The 19762-nt window shown below is 41.7% G+C and overlaps 3 protein-coding genes across 4 annotated transcripts in view; 2 read left to right on the top strand and 1 right to left on the bottom strand.

Moving 5' to 3' along the window:
- Positions 1–8092, bottom strand: part of rab27b (RAB27B, member RAS oncogene family) — a 56418-nt gene extending 48326 nt beyond the window's left edge. The window contains exon 1 of one of the 2 annotated variants that reach the window (XM_020650619.3): positions 7201–8092. The gene's annotated coding sequence lies outside the window, so the exon portion shown is untranslated. The remainder of the gene's footprint in view (positions 1–7200) is intronic. The other variant, XM_020650617.3, reaches the window with a different exon arrangement.
- A 3685-nt stretch (positions 8093–11777) lies between these two features.
- Positions 11778–16808, top strand: LOC109996485 (E3 ubiquitin/ISG15 ligase TRIM25-like). The gene has a single exon (XM_020650625.3). The coding sequence runs from the start codon at positions 14587–14589 to the stop codon at positions 16264–16266; it is 1680 nt and encodes a 559-aa protein (XP_020506281.1). The 5' UTR covers positions 11778–14586; the 3' UTR covers positions 16267–16808.
- A 920-nt stretch (positions 16809–17728) lies between these two features.
- Positions 17729–19642, top strand: brcc3 (BRCA1/BRCA2-containing complex, subunit 3). The gene has a single exon (XM_020650626.3). The coding sequence runs from the start codon at positions 17831–17833 to the stop codon at positions 18611–18613; it is 783 nt and encodes a 260-aa protein (XP_020506282.1). The 5' UTR covers positions 17729–17830; the 3' UTR covers positions 18614–19642.
- The last annotated feature ends 120 nt before the right edge of the window (positions 19643–19762 follow it).

The raw sequence follows: 19762 nt of genomic DNA, 5'->3' as shown, positions 1-19762 counted from the left end.
AACTGCTTATGCTCTAAAACACGGGTTCTCAACTGGTGGGTCGGGACCCAAAAGTGGGTCTTGAAGATGTTTTCAGTGGGCCTGGAAGAAAGCTGTGTCAAAAATTCTAAAAAGTGTTTTTTGTTTTTTTTTAACAAAATGACTCCATTCAGTTTCTTTGTTCTATTCTGCTTTGAACCATCCGAGGTCCAAACTGCACAACTTGTCATTAAATAAAATCTAATTGATTGAAAAATATCAGAAATTTGGGGTCGCGGTTCTTCATGAAGGAGTTGGTGGTCTGCTCTAAACAAACACAGGAAGGTGACCATTCAGCTGTGAGCTCTCTGTTACAGAAATACCCACATTATTTTCTCTGCTCGAGTTAAACGATTAGAATAAAAGCAGTCGAGCTGGGTATCGTCCACAACATCACAGTTCGATTAGATTTCGATTCTTTGGGTCACGATTCAATTCGATATCAATTCGATATTGGTCAATATGCTTCGATATTAATTCAATATTACACATAGATGAGAGAAATAACTACTCACAGTACCTTCTTCTATTTGTTAAATAATTATGTGTTTGTATTTGTTTAAAACAAACTGACTCAAAAATGTATTTTATCATTGCATTATTCTGTAATAAAAAAGGAATAATGAGATTTTCCGGAGATTTCTGCTAGTGTGAAGGCACTATAAATAAACATGTCCTCATGTGAACATTAAAGGCTTTATAAGCAATTTTTCACACTTAAATATAATAGAAATCAAGTATATCCTCTGAAAATAACTCTGTGAGTCATGACTGTCTACAATGGGTGTAACACCCGAGTCCCACTGTCTGTCCTATCTTCAGTTTGTTTACATCGCCCGGACAGCCGGCTGACTCCTCCCCTCGTGTATGAAAGTTGTTTAATTGAGGGACTAGAGAAAAGAAGAATAACATACTGTACTAACTGTGTTTTTAGATCACGCTCATTTCAGGTAAATTTACATGCAGTGTGAAGATACGACCATAATAAAGATCGCTATCATTAGCATGCTAACACAACAATGCAGCGCAAGTTGTTTTGGTTTCATGCTGGTGCTCAAGGGCGACATCTGCTGGATCAAAAAATCACATATAAAGCCTTTAAGCAAAACAGTAACACTCAAGTTACTTTACAAAGTACGGTAACTATAGTTACTTTAATGACGCAATAACTCTGTTAGTCTCAGTTACTTTTTGACAGTAGTGACTAGTAACTGTAACTAGTTAAGATCAGTAACATGCCTAACTCTGGTCATACAACAAGCCATACCTTTTTTTCTGATTCTATCAGAATGACAAAGTGGGTGTGTTTTCATGGACTTGAGTTTCTGTTTAAGAGCCTTATCGTGGTATTGATCGTATTCAGGATATGGTTGTTACCTCCAGTCACTTTTTATTTCCACTCATATCTATAAATTGAAAATGATGTATAAATGGTGAGTGGTTTGTTTCTCTATCTGTGTAGTTTCATCCTTACACAGAGAAATGGGCCTCATTCAAATTTCGACCTCTTGCAGCATTTGCATATTTGCATAACATTTGCTCAACAGTTGAATTCCACGTATCTTACTCTCTCTCTTTTGTTCTGTGTCTGTACTCTGAGTCGTTGTCATCCTCAGTCCTTTAAAGCCTGTCTTTGCCTCTCGTGTTTATCTGACTGGAAGTGATATAGACTGACTGGCTGGACCGAGCGAGATACTGGAGATCAAATTGTTAACCTGAATATGTCACACCGTCTCCATCCTTACACGACCAGAGAACAACTACAAATACCACAAAGAACTACAAACACCACAAAGAGCTTTAAACACCACGCCGGGTTGAAGTGGTGCCAGAAGGGATGCTGCCAAAATCAATCCACAATCGACATCTGCTCTTCACACAACCTAATTAATGTGTCGATGATTTAGAGACACAATGATGTAAAGAGCATGGTGCACTGTGCTCATACCAAATAAAATCAAAGATCTGTCAAGCTGTATAGAGAAGTGGATGCTTGGTTTCTAGAGTGAAGCCCCTGCAGAATCACCTTAATGACAGTTCTCGACTGTCTGTTTTTTGATCAGTAATTTTAATATGAAGTCTGTTTTAGCAGCAATTATTATCCCAATTAATGTCTTCCATAAATACTATGGGATGGGATACCTGTGTTTTTATGAGCTACAATACTTAGCTTTTTTAGCGCTCCATGTGGAACTGAGCTTCATGGGTTTGTTTAACTGAATATACTTGAAAAAAATGAAGGGAACACAGACGTGTAACTTCTCCAGCTACAGCTTCAGCTTCATTCAACATACACACATATGCACAGCAAGCCTGATTTCGGCAACAACAACTGCTTTACGGCAGCTACTGTAGCTCTTTAGGGACACATTACTCCATAAAGTAAGAGCACATTTAAAAAACAAAACAAAAGACAACTGTAACGTGCAGTGCAAAGTGACGCTATGAGCTTAAAGCACACGGAGAAACCAGAGGAGACAGACAACGGTCTCACTACACATAATATGCTAACCGTGTTAGCACAGGTCGCTGTGATGATACCAGAAGAAGATGAGCACAAGCTATAAATTAAATAACAGCGACTAGAGAAGTGCTCTGGTTATGTGGAAGGAGAAAACGGGAGCTTATGCCGTTTGTCGAGCTGGAGTACAAGCCACCATCATGGCTGACATCAGCTTGATGTTTGAGGAAAGCACAGCAGTAACTGTGCAGAACATCAAAGTGTTTCCGTTACTACAGACGCGTGGACAGCTCTCACCAGCTTTTAGATTTAGATTATCGCAAAGCTCATCCCTGATAAATACAGACATACCTTGAAAACACAGTTAAAGATGAGATCTGCTATCCTATCTAGCTCTACCCTCTGGTAAATATGTTCACTTGACGACACAATAGCTGCGCACATTTCTAATATACAGGCTGTGATAGATGTAGATAATTTGCTACATGAAAACAGGGGTTCTGAAGCATGTTCATGGCTGCCACAAAATGTATCATCACTAAAAATCGTAGTGCTGCTGATAGCCAATCAGGAAAGCAAACCCACCAAGCTCGACGTGGAGACGAGTGCTACTGTAGTCGAGGCTGCGCTCTGAGGCGGATATCTTATCTTTGCATTAATCATCTGAGGAAGGTTGAATCGTGCTGGCTCTGGTCAATACTCTGCAGGTGGGTGTCAGGAGGAGGAGGAGGCGGTGACAGAGACACCAAAGACAGGGAGTGAGGAGGAAAAGGGCACAGTGGTTAGGGAGAGCCGTCCCAGAGTTAAAAGGTCAGGAGAATCATCACAGACAAAACGCCTCTCGTTTTCTCACACGCTGTAGTTTCACTCTGGATAAAACCTCAGAAAGTACAACTGGTTGTTGAAACATCACCATGGAAACTGCTGGTACACCTCAGCAAAGTAAATGGCAATGGCATCAGAGGTCTACACGCCTGAACGTTGGGGAAGAGTTTGAGTCCGTATTAATGTCATCTCTGATGCGAGGCAGGGATGAAAGAAGGTTGGTGTTTTTAGTTTTGGATTTTGAATTTTTTATTTTATTTTTTTTATTTATTTTTTAAATCAGAGAATCCAAAAAGACCAAGTACTTTGAGTTTTCTGTTGTATCTTTCATCACTAGAAGTTCACTGATGTACACAAGGGGAGAGAGAGTTGGTTTGAGATAGGAGCAATAAATTATGCATCGAAAATTAGGGAAACGGGAATTCTGCTAATGAAGTGTTTCCCCATCTTGTGTGCAAAGTGAATCTTAATGGTTGTTTCAAATATCACCATGATGTCAGACTCTGTTGCTCTCCGACCACCATTTCTGCGTCTTTCTTTTTGACGTCATGTCCTGCCTCCTGAGACCCCCTCCACTCCCCCCATAATGGTTGATTGATTGACATGAACGCAGCAACACACATAGCCGCTGTGAGGTGATATAGTATTTAGAGAAGTAAAAAAATGGAAAATGCAGTGCGTCAATGTCTCGCTTTTGCTTTGACTTTGTTGATTAATTCAACTTTTTATGACCAATTTGACAATTAAAAAGCGACTGAGTTAATTGATGCCTTCAGTGTAGAATAAAACCAGCGATGATAACAACCCCACGAGCCAAATGTAATCTGTCATTTTCATGACGAGTCCATGAGCGAGGTTTCAGCTCGGATTGATGTCGAGGAACGTTGAAACAATGAAGCTGCCAGAAGCTCAGGGGACGTCCAAAGCATTACCAGACCAGCAGCGTCTGCTTCACTAGTGACCTCTGCTGCTTCATCCATGTTTACAAAAGTGACTCATGAATCAACACATACCATGAGTCTGCCAGTGGGATGGAGGGAGATACTCATTACTGTCAGAGTGAAAGAGCAGCTGCTCGCGTGAGGATCTGACGTACTATCACTCATTCAGGGAAACACCTGGATGCACAATCGACTGGGAATTCAAACCAAGAAGCAGATAACGGATGAGGCGATAATTGGATCAATCCAACAATAATTAGGATTTCTGCAGTAATATTGGACCCTGCACCGGACCCCAATGAACTCCCTCGACCTCTCGGCTAATAGAAGCAGTTGATCAAAAACCTTAGACCTCATCCTCTAAGAGACATCATCACTCACATCATCGAGAGGACGAATCTGTTTAGAACAGATCTGACCTCATAATCATCAGCTTCAGACTCTTCTCGAGTAATGGTCTGTCAGGTACACGCATGTGTATGATAAACGGTCGTCAATGTGCGATCACCCATTGGTTCTCAGACTGTGGTTTTGAAGCCTCAAATTTGCCATTAAGAGTGTCACCATGCTGTGTTCTGGGAGCCAGACCATATTGATCATATTTGGACAGACTGGATGGCCTGGAGGGGAGTGAGGAGTTTGCAAAAACACAACTATCAAAAGAGTTGTGTCTCAATTCAGGGGCTGCATCCTTCGAGGAGGACACAGCGTCACAGCGCCACGCGTTGGAAGGATGTTCTAATTTCAAGGCTCATAAATGCGTCCTACTTTACTCAGGCCACAGATGACACATCTGATGCATCCTAGCTAGTTTCAAGGCAGCTGTAGAGGGTTGCTAGGCGACAGGAGAAGTGCTTAGAAACAATAGGGTAATGGCGGGAACAGACCAAACTGTCTCATTTCAGTTTCGGCCGGAGCGGTCTACACAGGCTACGAAGGCTAGGGTCCTTTGTAGGACGCTACACCTGAACAGGGACAGTAAATATTTCTCATAAAGAAACTGATTGCTAGTGTTCTCCACATAAGAAGACACAATGTGGGTTACCTAACAGTATTTGATAATACAATTAGAGAACTTGTGGAAGGTTAAAAAGACTTGTTGTCACAAACTATAATACTTATAAAAAATGCTTGGATTAAAAACATAAATGAATCAGTAAATAAATAAAGATGGAGATTTAACCAAGTCTATAGGCTGAGGTCAACAGGTGGTTTTCATGAGTTTTTTTTCAGGCTGTGGCGTTGTGGTCTTACAGGTACTGGGGCTTAATCTCTGTAACCTACAAACATTTTTATCTAAATTTTCTCAGTCAAAAATACTGCCAAACCTTGCTGCTTCTAAGAGATGCTATCTGTTCACTGTGCTCGTTTACATCCAGGTAGTAGAGTCAGAAGAGAAGGCACATTAACTAGCTAGTGGTGGACGACTGCATTGCAGTTAGAGTATGACCTTTGACCGGCATCAAGGGACAAAATATTATTGATTTGTTTAACCGTCTAGTAAGGGTGACGTCTTTTAACTGTCAGGTGAATAATTGCTCACCATATGATGGAGCTAATTGCCAAGTATTTGTTTATGCGCTTGTTCATGCTCTGGTCATAAATTAATTTATCTGTGTGTGCCTAACCATAGGAGTCAGGATTGTGGGGTTTTTAGTATTGTTTTTCTCTCCTTCAAAAGGTGATCTGAAGATAGATAGAAAAAAAAGAAATAGAGAAGTGGTGGAGTCACATCAGAGGAGCGAGTTTGTTCAACATTGAGTCACAAGTATGGGTTTATATGGGGTGTTTAAATGGGGCACACGCTCTACAGAGTGAGCTGACAGACCTCTGGGGAGTCACGGCTGTCGTTGGCTTTTCCCAGCGGAGAGGACAGCAGGCTGCCATGTTGAGAAAACTGGTAAGTTACCTGGTTCTTTTTTGTCCACATGCGCAAGAGGGCCACTTACACAACATCTCATATAGCTACCACCATCCATAGAATCTTGTTTTAGTGTGAAACACTTTTCAGCTATTTGCCGCACTAATGTATTAGCCTTGGTAATTCAACTATTCAGCATGTTTAACTCTTTTGCTCCTTCTCATCTCTACGCTCTTAACCATGTGTGGCTCAAAAAAAAAACAGAGGCAGTGGCCTTTATGCAAAACTGAGCCTTTAAACTGTTTACAGAACAATGGCTTCATGTTGGAGGGGGTTGAGGGTAAGGCCCTGTGTAAAAAAAAAAGAAGTTTTTTTACACACCAAACAGGAAAAACTCTTTTTATAGCACTGGCTCTGTCACTGTGACACGAAACAGGAAAGGAAATATACTGCTGTTTGTAGTTTGTTGCATTAAGAGTAGGCTACACTCACTGCAACAGAGATACAGATGTACACCACAATTGGCCGTAGACCTTTTGATTTCAGCCTCATTCACTCCAACCTGCAGGTAAAGTATGATGTCACGATCACACACGTGCACGCACACCCACCCAAAGTGTACAGCTACAAACACACTGAAAACCAGCTCTTATTACCCACATTGCACACACACACACACACACACACACACACACACACACACACACACACACACACACACACACACACACACACACACACACACACACACACACACACACACACACACACACACACACACACACACACACACACACACACACACACACACACACAGTAAGCGGTCATTTGCAGAGCAGCACAGGAGGAGGCGTTTTGCATGTGGCTGATAAAGCACAGTGTGGCTTTTGGAGGCTGCAGACACTTTGCTCCTCAGCTGCCCCTCCAGCAGCCCTGCACCGGGGCTATGACTCATACCGCCTTCCCTTCTTCTGATGCTGGGAACGACAATAACACGGAAACCCCAGCAAATAAAACAACAACAACAACAACCACCACATGCATCAGACACGATGTCCCGGTGCATTTCCTTTTCGTTTCTCTTTGGTGCTTACCTTTCTTTGACGTTGAAGTAACTAAGTCAGATCTTCCTCTCAGGTGTCTGTTGCTGCTGCTGCTTCTGCTGCTGCTGCCTGGCCAGTTCGTCTCCTCCTCCTCCTCCGAGACGTCGCATCTCTCCCCCCGGTCCTGATGGAGGAGAAAACCCGCTGCAGAGATCACCGGACCTGGAGGGAGGTGTTCTTGTCAGGCTGTTTTTAGGTGACGGGGTTGCAGTGCTGAGGAGTGCTCAAGCGTACCTCTGAGAGTGCAACCAGTCTGATGGATGTCGCTGGGCTTCCTCGAGGGGTGGAGGGTAGACGCTGGTGACGCATTCAGGGACTCCTAAGAAACTCGGATATGTTCATTTTTTGCAAACATGGCAACTTTCATGTGCCTCTGAATCTGAAGTTACTGGAAATTAAATATGAAGCCTAATGCTAAATTCATAAATTAAAAACCACATATCTACCACAGAAGTACTTCAAATAACAAATACGGTTAGTTGTGCTGTAACTTGATCAAGCATGAGGTCTTGTTTTCAAAATATCTTCAAATGTATCCAGGGGCGACGGGGGATCACTTCAGCTGTATGAGATGTGGAGTTAGGAAGTTATAAGTGAAGTCAGTGCTGTTGAACCCGAAACCTGAATTATTTCCAATGTCCAGCTTTGGGTCATCTTCATGGGCTGCAGAAAGATGTCCCTCGTCTTCTATAGATCTTACTTCTCATTTGACTTATTACCTGGGTGAACATTTTCTAAATGAGTTTAAAGTCTCACTTGAGAGGCGTTGTCAATGCAGTATGATGTTCATTTTGTAAATGAAGAGTAAAAACAGAGCATAAGTAATGTACTCTTTATATATACAGAAGCCCTCAGGCCCTTTTGAATTTCCCTCGGGATCAATAAAGTATCTATCTATCTATCTATCTAAGCCCTAAACTGACATATTCATACATTCTATTAAACTATGTTTTCCGTGATAACAATTACATTTGAATTGCCTTCTTGAGTTGTCAACTTATATTGTTATCTCAGGGTAACATCGTTGGTTTTCCCATGAAACCGAGTTCATTTCTGCCGTTCCAGAGATCTTAAAAGGTAGGCAACTCGATATCTACTACTCGCTGAAAAACCAGCGTTGTTATCCCAAGATAACGAGATAAATAAGTCGAGATCACGAGAAAACAACTGCAATTAACTCTTTGTAAAAAAAAAATGGATGTTTGACCATCTAAGGCTTCTGTACTTTAGAGCTTGTTTACCTGTGATTTCCAATATTGACATGAACCCATCGCCCACACATGGTCACTTCTGGCACCAAAGAACAAAGCTGGTGAAGTGTCAAACTCGTGCTACATATTGTTTTTTTAATAACTAGTCAGGTCAGTAAGTCCTCCAATCAGAAACATACTCAGATCAAATCGGTAAAACTGCACATGCTCAGTTTCTCCCACCCACCTCCACAGGAAAGATAAACAACTAATTCAAAAACAGATGTTCCTTCATTTATTGAAATGAAGTATGAGTATTATTTTTTTCATTTTTCATAAGCTGTAGTTTAATGCATTGATTGGTGAACAGTCCAGTCTCGCCCAATGTCAGCTGGGTTCAGCTCCAGCCCCGGTGACCCCGAACAGGAAAAGCAGTATAAATGATGGATGGATGTAGTTTTAATGCTATCATAACCTTTAAACAAATTCATATATATGATTACTTTTTAATAAGGTTAGCATGAATCAAGTCAGTGTGTCTATAAGCACATGTTCTGTAGTGAGTTTTAAGGGGGCCTTTTAGCCTGTATTTGGACAGGACAGTGCCAGTGATGTAGAGTAGGAAATCAGGAGAGAGAGTGGGGAATGACTTGCAGGAAAAGAGCCACAGGTCGGACTTGATCCCGGGCCGCCCGCTTGGAGGACAACACCTCCGTATATGGAGCACGACCTAACCCCTGGGCCAACCGCACCAACAAAATGTTTATGATTTACTTGACTTAAAAGACAAATAAAAAAAAATACTTTAGATATTTTTAAAGAATACATTGCATCATGCATAATAAAGCCTACAGCAAAAATGATGAAGATTAAATCAACCCTGTTACATATTACTGTTGCATTTAATTGAAAGTAATATGAAAGATTCAGTCAGGGGAGGTCATTTCTAGAAAATACTTCCACTTTAATATTTTAATATTTTAAATTCACACTTCACAAAAATAAGAAGAAAAAAATATAGACGATAGGAGTCTGATAACTCCTGCAGCACGTGAAGGCAGCATCGAGCGTGTATGGATTCTCTTTCATCCAATTTGACATCAGAACGTGAACCCGCAGGGTCCTAGCACCTCCGGTTTACTTCTTCATTGACTTTGGCCTAAATATTCAACAGGTGGAAACACAAACCATTCTCACGCTGACATTTGAAGGTTTTTACAAGAAAAGAAGAGGAACTAAATGTTGTTAAATGAAGGACAATGTTTTGGAGTTATCAACATGCAGTAGAAGGAAATGACACACTGTGGATTCACACATAAAGTGTGCTCATGAGTGCTGAGTGGATCTAGTAATGAAATGTTTTCTCAAACAGAAAGTCATTTAGCAACATTTAAATGAAATAATGTATGTATTATGTGTAAGGTTGGCACCAGAAATAGTTGCAGCTTGGTTGTGGGGGCCATTAGGGGCCATGTGGTAAACTGGGTAAGATATAGGAGTCTGCGACGTCAGAGTTACCTGTCATGCCGTCCCGAGAAGTCGTGGGACTAGTAGGGCGAAACATGGCGCAGGGAGGTTCCCACTTGACCATCCCAATGATGTCCTGGCTCTTGCAGCCCATCGGAGTTGTTGGGGCCAAGATGGGCCATGTGGTAGGGTAGGTAGTATCAGAGTTGTCACTACCTGAAGCTTGGAGGTACAGAGTCTGGGTCTTTCAAAGTTGGCAATGCTGTTTTGGTTGCCGTGGCAACAAATGGCTATTATGGTACTTATCAGTAGGATATTGGAGCATGACTGGAGCAAGGGGTGTCTTCACTGAACAACAACAAAATAGGACAAAAATCCCCCAAAAATCAAAAGGATGCAAACAATCCCAGTATTACTCTTTAAAGACTCATTCAAGTCAAGATATCACCAGTTGTTGTGTTCAGTCTGTATTGATCTGACTTAGCTGACTTTTTTCTGGTTCAGAAAATCTGTTCTCCAGATCAATTTCTGTAATGTCTTATCCAATGCACTGGGTTTAAGATGTTTTCTGGCTCACATTATATAATCATTTTAATTATTAAGCCACCTACTTTCATGGCTTTGGTTGACCTCTCTGAATCTTGATTTTACTGACTGCATCTCATTGGTCATGGATACCACCAGTCACTGAAAACATGTGTGTTGCCAACACACACACACACACACACACACACACACACACACACACACACACACACACACACACACACACACACACACACACACACACACACACAGCTCAAAATGATGAGTGTTGTGCATGTGTGTGTGTTTTGGTGTTTGTGTGTACGCTGTAGGCATATATGCTCGAGTGAATTCACATTTGATCATGCATGCGTTGATGTAAAGCTTGGTTGCCATGGATACCTGAGAGTGGATTCAGTGTGTCATGGTTCCCTGGTCCAATTATACAGGAAACATAGAAAACTGTCACATCATGTGAAAAAAGCTCCTGTGAGGAGTTTTTATATGAAACACTGAAATCAATGCTTCTTTATGACCTCAATAAAAAATCAAACCAGACAATCAGCAAGAAGACTGGTCATTTCTATAAAGTCATTTTGTATTCTCAGTAACACTGCCGTGGGGTAGGTGTCAGATCAATTGAGTTACGTCAGCCTAAAGAACAGCCGTTGTACACTTTTACACAGCAAGGATTCACAGTGAGTGAAATATTGACTGTTAAAAGGAAGCAGGATGAGATTTTTCAACAGGAAACATGCATTGCACATGTACAGGACAGGACTTGCACACAGACCTGATGTTTTGATTGGTCCACAGGGGGGCACCAAATTTGACGCGAACTAAAAGTTCCTCACAGAAACTTGAACTCAAAATCAAGCAGCAACCTCTGAGGTGGAAAAATGAAGCCAATGCTGAAGTGCAAAATTCTGCAGTTCATCAAGTGTCCGCTTAAGACCGGCTCCAAAAGCCCGGCAAGTCACATACACACCACATTCAAAAAAGATGTTTTTAAAGCCTAGTACTTAAAATGAAATTGGTCTGGTTGGCTCATGTCTCGATGGCACAAACTAAAAAGGGGGGTGAATTTTTTGATAACTCATCCGTTTAAAATTTTTATGAAAGATATGTGTTATCCATAGTTAGGCGCGAGGTTGACCTGATTGACAGGCGGGTACGATGTAACGGTTTGTCAGGAGGCTTAGAAACCCGCCTCAGCTCCAGCTCTCAGCCTGTCGTTAGGTTGACTGAAAGTTTGGCTGAGACAGCATTTCCAGCATGGCGGCTGCTGCTGATGAGACTCCAGAACCTCCTGCAGGAATAGATGGATGACGTCACTCAGACTTCATCCATTAATATTTACAGTCTAAACAAGAGAGTTACTCAACCCGAGAAGAAATGTTTTAACCCAATAAGTTGAAATGAGAAGAGTCTAGAAATGTAAAGAAACACCACAACATACAGTATAATAGACCATTTTGACATCACAATGAAGAACACATTCTGTCAGGATCCATGAAGGTAGCATCCAGTTTCACCTGAGTTTAACAGTCATGACATGGAGGAGATCTTTCAGTCTCTATAATATATCTTTCAGTTGGGACCTGCAGAATTGTAAAGAAATGAGTGTTATGGGCTGCAGAGCCATCATCCCTGATTAGAAAGTAGTTCAATAAGTGTACGGCTAAGCTATTCACTGGAATAAAAGTGAATTAGTGCTTCTGATTAATAGCCTGAGTCTGCATTCTTGAAACCTTTGCCTTTTTAATTAACACATTCTTAATCTACCTGAAGCTGGATTTTGTTTTATAGAAACTCAAATCTCTTGCTGAAACTGAATTTCTTGGACATGCTGAACAAACAGAAAGCTCCTTGTATAGCCTTCCACATGATGCTGCCTTCACGTGCTGCATGATTTACATGCTGCTTTACAAATCCTGTTTACTGTTCTCTTTATGCAAAACACAAAACATAATGCTAATCTCTCAAAATCTGCATGAGCAAACAAACATCCTTACATCACTCATTTGAACCAGGGTGGCTGAGGCTACTTGAAGGCTCTCACCTTTAAGCTGTGTTGTTTTTCTTGTAGTGACTGGTCTGCTATCTCCACACTGTGATGGAAAATCAAATCCCTGTCAGTTTTAGAAACCTCCACCTCTCTGTAGCACAGCTCTGCTTGCAGCACATAACTCAGTCGTGACCTCAGTTCATAAAACTCCTTGAAGGTTTTAATCAAATGAAAACATTCATTGGGCTGCTTAATGTCCCCGCTCACATCTATACAGCTACAAACCAGCACTGGATGATTGACAGGAGGTGGAGGGGGGATTGAGCTGTAATGAAGAATTTCACATAAGTAGATGATAAATGTGGCTCCTTCCTTTAGCACAGATTCATCTTTCACTTTTTAGTTTTAACTTCTTTCCTCTCAGTGTACCCTACCATTCAGCCAGAGTCTCAACATCTGATATCTCACTTCTTCACAGTTTAGATGGCACCAGTTAAATTAGTCATCTCAAGGGACCAAGGCAGAAGAAACGTGTGTGTCAGTGTGAGAAAAACTGCAGGAGAAGAGACTCTCCAGCATGTAGAGCTGTTCAATCGATTCTAGATATAAAATGACTCAAACAAAATTAAGGTACAGCCCCATACGGTGTGGTGCCGTGCGGTGCGGTGCCGTGCCATGCCATGCCGTGCGGTGCTATATAACATGAAACACTTTATTGTCTCCTTGGGGAAATGTGTCTTTGTATTGCACAGATTTAGCTGCATCTACTGTAGAAACAATATTTAATCAACATAATTAGTTCTCTCTGTTTCATCATCATTACAGTTGCTAACATTAATATTAAACTGATCAGTCTGTTATCAAACTTAGCTGTTACTGCTAATGCTTCACATACTTTGACCGTTATTACTTACATTGTAGCTATAACTCTTATTCATTGTTGTTGATGCTCTGTTTGTCTCTATCCTTCTTTCTTCCTAAAACAGTTCCTCAGATGTCTGTTCATCATGAGTCTGGTTCTGTTCGAGGTTTCTGCCTCTTAAAGGAAGTTTTTCATTACCTCTGCAACTTTGCTGAATGTTGCTTCGTGCTCATGATGGATTAACGCTGAGTCATGGTAGATAATAAAACAAAGAGGAAGGTCTTTCACCTGTTCTTTTGTAGTGTCTTGAGATAACATTTGTTTTGATTTGGCGCTATAAGATATCTTTATTGTCACTGTACAAGCACAACGAAATACTGTTGGAGCAAGCCTGTAGACGCCTCATAGAAAATATACAAATATACAAATACTAAACCAAATATACACATTATAAACCCAGTTAAATAAAGATTGATGGGTTGATTGATGGACTGATTGATAAAAGACATCACATTAGTCCTGCAAATGATACCACATTTTTCAGCAATTAAATTCTAAAGATCAACCTCATGAGTATGTGGAAGCTGTTAAGTTTATTGTAAAATGAAACATATCTGTATGATGAGTCATAAGCTCTGCTGCCAGGTTGTGTATGTATTCTGTGCAAACTCTTCCTTATCATTCCTTAGCCTCCTCACCAAAGGAGCAATCAGCTGTTTTGCAAATAATGACTCAGTTTTGGGTTGAAAGTCCCCTTCTGAACTTTCTGATATACTGTGGGATTGTTGTGGTTTCTTCTGTTTGTATGGTTTTATATAGTAAGAAATAAATAACTGATGACTGAAATATTAAAAGATAAAGCAACCTTTGATGTAACTTAAAATCTAGTTTGCGTTAGTGTGACCTCTGTAGTATAAGCAGAGAAGTGCTTTATGTTGACCTTGTCCGGTTACACTCACTTCGACTTGTAAACAGACTACAAGCACACGCTTCCTCTCTCTCTCTCTCGAGCTGCTCCTCCTCCTCCTGGAATGAATGAGAGCATTATAACCCCTCCCTCCTCTTCCTGCTTTCCAACACAGCCGGTCCCCGTCACAGCCTGTCCCATGCGGTCAAGATATTTCCTGCTTCCTGCCCTCTTCACAGATCTACCAGTTTACAGATAGCTGCAACGTGTAGAAAAAGCGAGGCCTCATTCGCTGCAGATCTGCAAGCAGACATGAGCACAGGGAACTAAACTTTGGCCTGGAAGACTTCCCACTTTTCATGTGAATGAGTAAGTGAAACTATTTCATAGTGGCCGTCTGTTTTTTTCCGAGGGGTAAATGGCGCAGCAGCAAAACCTGATGGATCCGAAAAAACTTTGTTGCTCGGTTTGTTTGGATCTTCTGAAGGATCCGGTGACTATTCCCTGTGGGCACAGCTACTGCATGAACTGTATCAAGAGCCACTGGGATGAAGAGGAGCAGAAGAATGTTTACAGCTGCCCTCAGTGCCGGAAGAGCGTCTCGCCGAGGCCTGTCCTGGTGAAAAACACCATGTTGGCAGATTTAGTGGAGGAAATGAAGAAGACTGGACTTCAAGCTGTTTCCACTGATGACTGCTATGCTGGATCTGAAGACGTGGCCTGTGATTTCTGCACCGAGAGAAAACTGAAGGCTCTAAAGTCCTGTCTACAGTGTCTGGTTTCTTATTGTGAGCAACACCTCCAGCCTCACTATGAGTCCCCGGCCTTTGACAAACACAAGCTGGTCGACCCCTCCAAGAAGCTGCAGGAGAACATCTGTACTCTTCATGGTGAAGTTAAGAAGATTTTCTGCCGCAGTGATCATCAGTGTATCTGTATTCTCTGCTCTATGACCGAACATAAAGATCACAACACAGTCTTAGCCCTAACAGAGCGGACTGAGAGGCAGGGAGAACTGGGAACAAATCGGCAAAGGATCCAGCAGAGAATCCAGGGCAGAGAGAAAGATGTGAACGTGCTTCAGGAGAGACTGGAGGCACTCAACCTCTCTGCTGATACAGCTGTGAAGTACAGCGACAAGCTCTTCACTCAGTTGGTGCGACTTGTGAAGAATAGAAGCTCTGAGGTGAGGCAGGAGATCAGAGCTCGGCAGAAAGCTGAAGTGAGTTTGGCCAAAGAGCTGAAGGAGAAGCTTGACGCGGAGCTCATGGAACTGAGGCGGAAAGACGCCGAACTGGAGCGGCTCACACACACAGAGGATCACACCCGCTTTCTACAGAATTACCCTTCACTGTCATGTCTCAGTAAATCTACAGACTCGTCCAGCATCAACATCTGCCCTCTGCAGTACTTTGAGGATGCGATGACCGTCGTGTCAGAGGTCAGAGATAAACTACAGGGCGTTCTGAGCAACTCATTGACCAAGATCTCACAGGCAGCGAGACCGCCAGTGGATGGTTTGCTGCCACAACCAGAGCCGAAAAGCAGAGCTGAGTTATTACAGTTCTCTTGCGAAACCACACTGGATCCAGACACAGCAAACACACAGCTGTTAGTGTCTGAAGGAGACAGAAAAGCAACAGTAACCAGTGAGAAACAGGCGTATTCCAGTCATCCCGACAGATTTACTGACATGTTTCAGGCGGTGAGCAGAGAGAGTCTGAGCGGACGCCACTACTGGGAGGTGGAGAGAAGCAGGTTTGAGGTTTCGGTCGCAGTGACGTACAAGGACATCAGCAGAACGGGATATGAAAGTGGATTTGGAAATGATGACAAGTCATGGGCGCTAGAGTGTTTCAATAACAGTTATCAATTCAGACACAACAGCACCAGCACCTTTATCTCAGGCCCTCAGTCTTCCAGAGTAGGAGTGTACCTGGATCACAGTGCAGGTGTTCTGTGCTTCTACAACGTCTCTGAAAACATGACTCTGCTCCACAGGGTCCAGACCACGTTCACTCAGCCGCTCCATCAGGGACTTGGGGTTTTTGCTACAGACAGTAAAGGATCTGCTGCTGAGCTCTGTAAGATGGGGTGAATAGACATGAAGAAGCAGTCAGTGAGGCAGTGAGCCTGGAGAAGCTTTACAAACATTCAGGTTGCTAATTGTGATTTGGTACATTGAATTAAATTTGCATTCGATTTAAGAACAGGTATTTCTTTTTGATACGATATAGCATCATTTTCTTCGCTCTTTCTCTATAATTTTTGCAAATGAAATGTGGCATACGTTATGCTTGATTCCAGTATATTATGAAGGAAAAAAACATGCATTTGATCTATTCCAATTTATAACTCATGTAGAAGTACAGACACACGTGTTAAAAAAATGGACTCTGGTGAAGTTAGAGGTGCTGATGCTTCATGCGTGCTGAAGTAAAAGTGGGAAAAGCACAGGTTGTTTACATCTGATTTAAATGATTTGAATCTGTAAGAGTATTTTTCCAATTTCATTTGAATATTTGCACTTTAGTGTTTAATGAAGGTACATGTCTGTGGTTGTGTTTTAAAGTAAGGATTATTGTGTACATTTCTCTATCAAATCTTTTTTCAAATAAACTTCATATTAATCTCCCTTCACCATGTGGTTTCCTGTTGACTGTATTGTGAATAAAAAACACTGGCAAATGAATTGGCAGCAGGAAACTCGTGAGTTTAACTGTTGCAGTTTACTTGAGGATTTAATGGCGAGCATTTAACATGAAAGGTAGCACTGTATTTACTTTAAGTTTCTACTACCCTGCATTCTTATTCCAATATATTTATTTAAAACTGTGTCTGATCTGTCATCTGTAGATATAACATACAATCATTATTAATATTATTATTATTATTATTAATGAGCTATTTATAGGAGTTTTATTTGTATAGAATGAATCCACTGCCTCACAAAAATTATTCTTTTCGGGTTAATATTTGATGAAGAGAATGTATACATTTAAATAATCTAAATTGAAGACATTTCAAGCAATTAAAGAAAATAGCACGATGGGTTACATTTTCATGAATTATATTTCTTTGTTAGACTTCATTATAGCACAGCTTTTAATACTTAAAAATGCTAAATTAAATATTATTGTTCTATTATGTTTTATTAAATATGAATTTGTAGTTTGAATTGATGATTTATTCTGTACTAGCAGTTGTTTCTTTGCTCTTTTATGATTTTTTATTTTGAGATATGAAATAACAGTTTATAAATGCAATAAATCAATCGCTAATTAACATTTTTAACATTAGTTAGACTCATTAAATATTCATAACCGGGATTTTCTATCCGATAAATTGGTTGTGGTGTGATACAAAGATAGTCTTTTCATATATTCTACAGTTACTTATTTTTGTTTTGTTTCATAATATATATATATATATATTGTATATATTTACTGTACATTTATATAGTATGGTGATTATTCCATTTCGGTTTTTGAACCTTCTCTGATGAAAGCGTGAAGCGGAACCTTCCGTCGGTGAAAAAGCCGGACTACAGCACCACGGAATGTTTTGGTGCGGCACTCAGAACGCGGAAGCGAAGCGCCGCTCCTGTGTTTATGTTTTCGTCCTCTCACAGATCGAGTTTAAAAGTGAAGTCTTAGAGCAACATGGCGGTGAGTGCCGTTCACCTGGAGTCCGACGCCTTCCTGGTGTGTATGAATCACGCTCTGAGCACAGAGAAAGAAGAGGTGATGGGTTTGTGTATCGGAGAGGTGGAGGTGACCCGCATCGTCCACATCTACTCGGTCATCATCCTCCGCCGCTCGGACAAGAGGAAGGACCGGGTGGAGATCTCCCCCGAGCAGCTGTCGGCGGCTTCAACGGAGGCGGAGCGGCTGGCCGACATCACCGGCAGACCGATGCGGGTGGTGGGCTGGTACCACTCCCATCCGCACATCACCGTGTGGCCGTCCCACGTCGACGTCAGGACCCAGGCCATGTACCAGATGCTGGACCAGTGCTTCGTGGGCCTTATCTTCTCCTGCTTCATCGAGGATAAAAACACCAAAACTGGTCGCGTGCTCTACACCTGCTTCCAGTCCGTGCAGGCGCAGAAGGGCTCCGAGTACGAGCGCGTGGAGATCCCGATCCACGTCGTGCCTCGTGAAGCCATCGGTAAAGTGTGCCTGGAGTCTGCCGTGGAGCTGCCCCGGATCCTGTGCCAGGAGGAGCAGGACACCTACCGCAAGATCCACAGCCTGGCCCACCTGGACCCCGTTACAAAGATCCACAACGGCTCGGTGTTCACCAAGAACCTGTGCAGCCAGATGTCTGCGGTGAGCGGGCCGCTGCTGCAGTGGCTGGAGGACCGGCAGGAGCAGAACAAGCAGAGCATCGTGGAGCTGCAGCGGGAGAAGGAGAGGCTGCTGCAAGAGCTGGCTGCTATGTGAGCCCGGAGGAGGGGAGCACAGACCCCCTTTTTCATCTTTCTATGTTGGTGGACAGAAGTAAAGGACCCTCTGTGTCCATTGTAAAACTCTTTTTACCTGAAACTCTCCAAAATATTCAGTATCAGTAGGTGATACGATATATTATTGTATATTATAAAACCATATTCTTGATTAAATATGTCCTTGACATATAGGCCTACTTTAGCTGGACTTAATATATTTGGACTAAGGTTTTGTACAGCTGTGCTGTGTGAAGACAAGATTCACTTAAGGATTACTTCTGGCTATGAATCTGCCAATTATTTTCTCAATAAAGCATTTGGTCTATTAACTGCATGGTTCCAGATAATGTATCTGTTTATTCATTTAGTTATAATTACAGCGTTGTTCCCTCAAGCTTAACCAAAAACAGCCTGGTCAACTCTGTAGTTCCATTACTCTTCTCTGATCAATACTTCCAGATTTAGATACTAACGCGTCAAATCTTCATTGTTTTTTTTTTCTTATTATGAGACCCGGCCTTTTTTTTGTGGTTTGAGAATTGAGGTTCATTTTGTCAAATAGAAAAGCAAGAACAACTCTGACACTCCTGTAACTTAAGAATCAGAAGTTACTAATTAATAATAATAATAATGTATACTTTATTGATCCTGCGAGGGGAAATTCGTTTTTCAGTAATGATTCAACTTTGTCAAATTCTGATATCTGTAGTTTAACAAATTCCCGTGACGTTTAACTGAAACCAGGATGCTTTCTGAAGTGTGAGTGGTGTTGATTGATCAGAGTGCACTGTGTCCCATGGGCGCATATGTCATGTCTCTGTTTTACCAGCAGGTGTCCCCCTTGGCTTAGATCTCCACCTTTATAACATGTTTTATGTGCCAATCTCTGTTGACACCTGTTTTGTTTCTCCTGAAACTCGTTATTTTAATAATGAACTTTTGAGTCTCAGCTTTCTTCATTTTCTTTCTAGTGAAAGAAAAACCCAGAAGTTTTTTTTACAGACATTAAACTGTGACCTGAAACACACCATGAACCCACCCGCCTGCAACTCAGAGCATCTACACCCTGAATACTGTTTAACGACCTCACTGTTATATTAACTGGTGAGTCATGCAGGTGACATGAATGGGAAATAGCACAAGAGAC

This window comes from Labrus bergylta, chromosome 17, assembly GCF_963930695.1.
Source record: "Labrus bergylta chromosome 17, fLabBer1.1, whole genome shotgun sequence".
Classification (NCBI taxonomy): domain Eukaryota; kingdom Metazoa; phylum Chordata; class Actinopteri; order Labriformes; family Labridae; genus Labrus; species Labrus bergylta.
This window is presented reverse-complemented; position numbering and strand designations above follow the sequence as displayed.